The sequence below is a fragment of the Diospyros lotus genome, chromosome 10 (genome assembly GCF_014633365.1).
Source record: "Diospyros lotus cultivar Yz01 chromosome 10, ASM1463336v1, whole genome shotgun sequence".
Classification (NCBI taxonomy): Eukaryota; Viridiplantae; Streptophyta; class Magnoliopsida; order Ericales; family Ebenaceae; genus Diospyros; species Diospyros lotus.
In genome coordinates this window covers 33,899,441-33,905,440 of record NC_068347.1, presented here as the reverse complement: position 1 = coordinate 33,905,440, position 6,000 = coordinate 33,899,441, and the positions used below count along the sequence as shown (strand labels likewise).

General features: G+C 40.8%; 2 protein-coding genes across 2 annotated transcripts; one reads left to right on the top strand and one right to left on the bottom strand.

Moving 5' to 3' along the window:
• Nucleotides 1-408: 408 nt before the first annotated feature.
• LOC127810949 (crocetin glucosyltransferase, chloroplastic-like) lies at nt 409-2,060 on the bottom strand. Its single transcript, XM_052350592.1, has one exon. It carries the CDS (start codon nt 1,956-1,958, stop codon nt 585-587), a length of 1,374 nt encoding a protein of 457 aa, XP_052206552.1. The 5' UTR covers nt 1,959-2,060; the 3' UTR covers nt 409-584.
• Nucleotides 2,061-3,049: 989 nt separating this feature from the next.
• Nucleotides 3,050-4,537, top strand: LOC127811778 (crocetin glucosyltransferase, chloroplastic-like). Its single transcript, XM_052351947.1, has one exon. It carries the CDS (start codon nt 3,112-3,114, stop codon nt 4,261-4,263), a length of 1,152 nt encoding a protein of 383 aa, XP_052207907.1. The 5' UTR covers nt 3,050-3,111; the 3' UTR covers nt 4,264-4,537.
• The last annotated feature ends 1,463 nt before the right edge of the window (nt 4,538-6,000 follow it).

The following is a 6,000-nucleotide window of genomic DNA, read 5'->3' as shown; positions in this document are numbered from 1 at the left end:
GCTGTATCGAAAATTAACTTTGATCCAATTTCTTTTGATACTAAAAATCCTATCTCGGGAGACTTATCAACGACATATTATTTTCCTTTGAAATCTCAGCCTCGGGACATTCCCTACAGCTAATTTGGTGATTTATTCTATTATCAAATCCACTTTTCGATATTTTAAACTCATTAAAATTACATGATACCTCACACAGATATGGGATACTACACGATCGGACTTTTCCTATGTGTATATATATATATGTTGCTCTGTGCAGGAATATATATATGTTGGTGTATATGTTAGAGAGAGCATTTTTTTTAAAAAGTAATAAAAAGAATTAAAAATTAAATTAAATATCAAGTGGCATGTCACATGCGCAAACCCCACGCAGATCAAAATTAATTTTAACATTTGTTAAAATTACAACTAATTTCAAAAATTAGATTCTTCTGGGTCAAAATTAAAAATATTAAATAAAATTACAAAAATTCAAAACGTTTGATTTTTTTTTAGCTAATAGCCCTTTTAAATATCAAAAAGTGCTGTACCCAAAAAATAACCACGATATCTTAAACGTTGATTTGAACCTCACATGATCATGTCGCTGCTCTCACATCATCCAGAAAAGCCTTGAGATTGAAGTCCGACGACCCACCTTCCATGGCAGCTTCCATTGCCAAAACCTTCCATTTCTTGGAATTTCTCCTCATCTCATCCCCTCCCATCACCATCTCTATACATCTGTAAATCTCCTCACTTTCCACAATTCCTTCCCCATTCTTTCCCACTCGTTTTCCCGTCATCCAAACATCCTCAACCAGCTTCGCGTTCGTCGGCTGGTCGGTCCACTGAGGGAACGCCACCACCGGGACGCCAGAAACCAGGCTCTCCACCGTCGAATTCCACCCGCAGTGACTCACGAAGCACCCCAAGGATTCGTGTTGCAGAACCTCCAGCTGCGAACACCATGGCACGATCAAACCCTTCTCTTCCAGCTCGTCTTTGCAGCTCAGCCTCTCTTCCTGCTTATCGCCATTTTCGTTTCTTCTCACCACCCACAGAAATGGCCGGTTGCATTTCACCAACCCTTTTGCAATCTCCTCCATTTGTGGCTGCGATAGAACAAAAATGCTTCCGAAAGATACATAAACGACGGATTCTTTGGGCTGTGAGTTCAACCAGTGGACATAGTCTCTGGATTTCTCAAAGATGTCGCCGCGGAAAGAAGTGTCCAACGGATGCTTCCCGTTTAGAAATGCAGACGGAATCAACGGCCCAACAGCCGCCATTTTCAGGTTCTTGATGGCTTTCAAAGCTTCGGATTCCAATGCCTCAAACGTGTTGACGAGAATTTTCGGATTTGTTTCAGATTTGAGAACATCGAAGTGCTCCTTAAATACTGGAAGCAAAATCCCATCCTGGGATTGCACAAAGGAGGAGAGCTCGCCGCCGGTGAGCCGGGGCAGCCCGGGAATCTCGAGGCACCATGAAGGGTCGCCTGAATTTTTCCTTATCTCGTCGCCATAGCCGTTGAAGTAGTAGAAGTAGACATCTAGAAGGGTAGCCGGTTGAATCCAGAGAAACGTCGACGGAACGTGAAGCGAATGAGCAACCCGGCCGACCCACGGAAGAAAAATTGTGTAAACGACATGGACGAACGGCCGCCCCTCGCTGGCGGCGGAATTGATGACCTCCGCCACCGCCTCCGACCCCCGTCTCCTAAGCTCTGCAACGTAGAGCTTCATGTCGTCGGCCTTTTGCCACCCGTCGTCGTATCCGTCGGAGAATCCAGCGAAGCTCAGGCCTTCCGGCGGGTTCCTGGAGCCGGCCATGCGATTAAGCGCGGAGTAGGCCGTGAGAAGAGTGACTTGGGCCCCCATGGCGCGGAGCCGCTTGGCCAATTGGAGAGACGGGTTGATGTGGCCTTGCACCGGGAAGAAAACCAGAAGGATTCGAAGATGGTTGTCCATGTTCGAGCTTTTGGATTTGCTTCTTCAATGGACGCTTCTGATACAAACGAACACCGTTTCTATTCACACATACATATACCCCGAGACAATGACGTCAACGGTGACGATTGGACGCCATTTTGGGCCGAGTCTTTCCGGTTGCTTTAAATGATTGATCACTATTTATCATCCTTGTAGCGTACTTGGATTGGATTGGATTGACAAAGCTAGGGTTGGAAACATCAGTCTGCAGCATTCCGCAATGACGAATCAATGGATTCACGGTTGAATTGACACATTCATCAGTGCTGACGATGGATTCACTGCTGGATCTAACCACATGTTGATATTGTCCTTTGGATAATCACCAGGGTTAAGTAAAATTGGTCGTCCCATTCTTATCTTTTGAAAACATAACTTTTAATAAAAGTATTTTTTACCCATCTTTATTAATAATATATATAAAGATCAATTTAAAATTCTTAATTCACATATCTCTGTTTTTAGAAATATCCTTCTTAACCTCCTAAATTTCAATTTGGTGATTATTTTTTTAACAATAATTAAAAAAATACCATATTGATAATTTTTATTAACAAAGTATATATAATTTATAGAATTTTATTAAAAATAAGGGCATTTATAAGATTATTGATAAGTTATTTTAAGACTCAATTACCACCCCAACTGTTTTGCTAACAAATATTGACGAAATTAAAATATAAAGGGCAAAGATGCTTCCAACATACAGGAATCACAGAAATGAAATAATCAAATATATATTTTGCTTTTGTATTTATATTTTTTTAATATTTAATTTTTTATTATTTTAAAAATATTTTTAAATTATATAATTTTGAGGTAATTATACTTTTTTTTAAATAATAATTTTAAAAATATAATTAGAATAATAAAAAATTTATTTATATAATTGATTTAAAATTATACGTTTAGACGTGTTTTTAAATTAATAAAAAGCTCGAATATATACATGAAGGAAACATGTTAGAATAAAATTTAAATATGTATTTTGTTAAAAAAATAGTAATTTAATTATAACATTTTTTAATAATATTCATATATTAATATAAATACTCCAATAGCATGAAACCACGTTGCAACGTCACATCTTCTATAATTGAGAGTCTAAATAGTCAAAGATGACGGCCGGGTGATGGACGAGCTGCGGCTCGCCGGGAGCAAATCACTGGCCGAACTGATCACTACCCTCGCCGCCGACGGCAGTCGGGTGAGCTTCCTTATCTATTCCCTGATCCTCGGCTGGGCCGCCGCCGTGGCTCGTGACATGCGGGTGCCCTCTGCGTACCTTTCCGTTCAGTCTGCAACTTGTTTCGCTATATACCACAGGTTCTTCAACAGTAGCAACGGTCTCTGCCATGGCGGTACCGCCGATATTGACCCATCCATTTCGATAAAATTAGCCGGAATGCCTTTGATATCATCCAACGACATCCCGACGTTTCTCTTGCCGAACAGTCCACACAATTATGTGATCAAGGCCATCCAAGAACACATAGAAACCCTAGAAGACGATCCAAACCCTTGCGTGCTTGTCAACACGTTTGATGCGTTGAAAGAAGACGCAATTAGAGCCGTCGATTCCATGAACTTGATCGCGATCGGGCCGTTAGTTCCAGTTCTTTTCAGTGATGAAGAAAGAGAGATCTCAGATTCGTCCATGAGAATTGATCTCTTCGAGCAGTCCAGAGAGTACCTCGACTGGTTAAACTCAAAGCCAGATTCCTCGGCGATCTACGTCTCGTTCGGAAGCCTGGTGGCGTTACAGCAGAAGCAAACGGAAGAGATTTTCCGAGCACTCGTGGCGAGTCACCGGCCGTTCCTGTGGGTGATTAGATCGTCGGAATACGGAAGAGAAGTGAAGGACATGATCGAGCCAGAGTTGAGCGAAGAAACAGGCTTGATAGTGCCGTGGTGCTCGCAGACGGATGTGCTGCGCCACCGGTCCATCCAGTGTTTTGTGACGCATTGCGGGTGGAACTCGGCGGTGGAGAGCCTTGTAGCCGGCGTGCCGGTGGTGGCGTGTCCGCAGTTTTTGGACCAGACCACAAATGCTAAGGCGGTGGAGGAGGTGTGGGGGACCGGCGTGAGAGCGGCGGCGAATGGAGAAGGGGTGGTGGAGAGAGAAGAGATGAAGCGGTGTTTGGAGGCGGTGATGGGCAGCGGAGAGAGAGGGGAAGAGATCAGAAGGAATGCATTGAAGTGGAAGCAGCTGGCCATGGGAGCTGTCAAGAGCGGTGGTTCTTCACACTCCAACTTGAACCACTTCTTGTCCACGTTACCTTAAATTTTACGCTGCTTTAGGGTATAAGATTTACGGTGCTATGATACAATTATAATGTTAAATTGAAGCTAACTGAGATAGTGATAGCCAATTTTAGGACATGATCTGCTGATCACGTTCGACGCTGTCTAACAAGGGATGGGTCGCTGCTAACAAGGGATGGATGGGTGTGTGGGTGTCACCCCTTTAGCCTCTCGCTCAGCCTTCTCTCTCTCAATTTGTCTGATTTATCTTTGTCAAACAAATGTTATCCTATCCAACATGAGTAATATAACAAATCCAATCAATTGTAATGTTAAATTTAAATATTTATATCTATTTAATACGTAGTTATACATTTAAAATTGAAATTTCAAATGTTGAAATTGTAATTTCAAATATTTGTATCTACTTAATACTTAATTATATAAGCAGTGGCGGAGCCATGGGTGGGCAAGCCCACCCTGGATTTTTAAAAAATTTATTATATATAATAATTTAGTATTTTTTAATTTTCTTTTTGTAAATGTCCACCCTAAATTTTTAAAACATTTTAAATTTTGAATATATTAGTCAATGAAAATAAGTGTATCAAGTGATTGTCTTTTATTGCCAAAAATCACCGGTCACGGTGACTGGTGGCAATTTTCAGTGCGTTTACGCGTATTGGGTTTGGACAGAAGTTTAAACTTTGATTTACAAATTTTGGGAATTAGATTTTATTGATTTTGAGATATGTTGGTTGATGGGAATAAGAATTTCGAGTGGTTGTCTCTGATCGTCGAAGGTCATCGGTCATGGTTGTAACACCCCGTTCTATCTGAAGGCGTTACAAATGAATAAACAATTCAGGAATTTCGGGAATATATTTTTTTCACAAATATATAATATAAATCTTTTCTCGACAATTCCGTATTATCTTTTCATCACATCAAACTTAAAACCATCAAGCTAAGACAGGTAATATCATCATAAATGCGGAATCTAGATCAAGATCGCACCATCAAGATCGTACCATCGTCTAACATGACATCATCAAAATGAAATACATATAATTCAAAATATATGCTACGATCCACCTATAAGTTACCGTCAATCCTCAATAATTCATTTCCTTTTGGCATATCTGCCTCTACCTGAAACGTAAAATATTTCAGGGACAAAGTTCAAAAATTAGATACTGAATCATCTAAGTGAGAATTCAAAAACATTTTCATGAATGTATGCAAGACATGAAACAATTGAAATATCATGACAAATCCCAGCCTAATAGAATCTCACATAGCATTTAACCCTAACCAAGGAAAATGCAATATCTTTAAAGGTAACACAACCACATCGACACATTAGCATAACACAATCATAGCTTAAGAAGGCCAATATCAATGCATGAATCCGAGAATCACCCCATCATCATTACATTCCCACTCAGAAGCTTTCGGAGCACGTCAATACAAATCCTGGCCAAATGATGATCGGCACCATCCTAGGAATCCATGTCCAGATTAGAAACAATACTACCGCTCAAAGGCCTCCTGGGGTGGTGTCCAATCTCAACCTCGCCACTTAAGCCAATCCAGGTTAGTGTCCACTCTTAGGCCTGCTATTTGTCGACTCTCGAGGGTGGTGTCCACTCTCAACCCCCGTCACAAATGGGCATTTTTCCTTGGCACGCTTCCTTAATGCTATTACTTCAAGTGTCACATCATAAGTTAACATCTTATCCCATATGTACAACCTGTCACCCTAGTGTAACTTCCC